The 1,321-nt window shown below is 64.7% G+C and overlaps 1 protein-coding gene and 1 non-coding gene across 2 annotated transcripts in view; both read right to left on the bottom strand.

Annotated features, from left to right (window-relative positions):
* LOC105982767 (chromosome unknown open reading frame, human C8orf37) overlaps positions 1-315 on the bottom strand; it is a 21,877-nt gene extending 21,562 nt beyond the window's left edge. The window contains exon 1 of the mRNA XM_013012441.1: positions 156-315. Within this exon, the coding sequence (XP_012867895.1) occupies positions 156-310 (155 nt within the window). The 5' untranslated portion in view covers positions 311-315. The remainder of the gene's footprint in view (positions 1-155) is intronic.
* A 444-nt stretch (positions 316-759) lies between these two features.
* Positions 760-841, bottom strand: Trnas-aga. Its single transcript has one exon. It is a non-coding gene; the product is annotated as a tRNA-Ser (tRNA).
* Between the last annotated feature and the right edge of the window lie 480 nt (positions 842-1,321).

Below are 1,321 nucleotides of genomic sequence, written 5' to 3'. Positions count from 1 at the left end.
CGGGTAGCGCGGCCTCCGAGCGGGGTTTCGCGGGGCCGATCCCCAGTGCCGGGCGGGGGTCGCCCGCGCGTTTCGCGTGGGGGCGCCGGCGGGGGAGGGGAGGACGGCTTTGAGCAGGCTTTCGCTAGGACAGCCCACCCCTCCCGCCCGTGAACCTGAGATTCTTCCTCGTCTGGTCTTGGCTGGAGTCGCTGAAGTTGGTGAGGCCGCCGCGGCCTTTGGCCCGCTCGGTCTTGCCCGGCCTCTGAGGGTCGAGTCTGCAAAACTTGCTCTCGACTTCATCCAAGAGCTCATCCAGGTCCTTCGCCATCTTGAATCGTCACGTTTCCCTCTCGGGGGTGGCCCGGGGCCGCGGGTTTCCATGGCAACGCGAGAACCCGCGCGGGGCGGGCGCGCATGCGCGAGCCCCGAAGCCGCAGTGGCCGACGCCCGCGAGGTGGGGGCGCTGCTGAGTTCGCAGTGGAGGTCGGGGCGGGTCCAGAGGTCGGGGCGGCGCGGGGTGCCCCGCCGGGGGGAGACCCCGGCTGTCGGCTCCTGCTGGCCTAGCGGACGCTGTCGCTTTAGTTCCTCCTAGCTTTTCCACCAGCTCGCGTCCGTTTTCCTCGCCCGCACTCACGCTGTTTCCGCAGTGCCCTTCGCCCCCTCTTCGGCCCCTCCGTGCGGGTCGGCCATTCGTAAATACCTTAAATAATCTGCGGGTGGTCCCGAGAGGACGCTCCAGATGAAAAAGAACATTGTTTTGGGAAAAATTTCACTTCCCGTAGTCGGCAGGATTCGAACCTGCGCGGGGAGACCCCAATGGATTTCTAGTCCATCGCCTTAACCACTCGGCCACGACTACTGCTGGTGTGAATTTTGGCAGTGAGATTCTATGTAGACTCTGGGCACCAGCGTCTGCCGCAGTAACAGGTGCCACGTAGCTCCGGAGAAGGCCGCGGCCCGGCCGCCCGGCTCAGGCGCCGTCCGCGCGGGGGCTGAGATCCGTTGTCGGAGGGGCACTTGGAACGTGCCCACCCTTAGTATTCCGTCAGATAAAGGGAGTTTGAGTCGGATCTCCTGAGTCACAGTCAGCGAGCGCGAGGAGGAGCGAGGGCCAGAGGCTCGGCGGGAGGGGAGGGAGAGAGAGCGAGTGAGAACCAGGGGGGACGCTCAGGGTTAGGACTCACCTACCCCATTGCACCGCCCGGGGGCCATGTCTCCCGGAGGAGCTGCAACTGTGGCGCCGCCACCAGTTCGGCTGCGCCCCTCTCTCTAAAGGATCAACTTCCAGGGCTCTCTTTTTCTCCAGCTAGTATGTAAATTGCTGATAGCCACCTGTTCA

Source organism: Dipodomys ordii, unplaced genomic scaffold, assembly GCF_000151885.1.
Source record: "Dipodomys ordii isolate 6190 unplaced genomic scaffold, Dord_2.0 Scaffold17, whole genome shotgun sequence".
NCBI classification, from domain to species: domain Eukaryota; kingdom Metazoa; phylum Chordata; class Mammalia; order Rodentia; family Heteromyidae; genus Dipodomys; species Dipodomys ordii.
The sequence above is the reverse complement of the archived record's forward strand: the minus strand, read 5'-3'. Positions and strand labels throughout refer to the sequence as shown.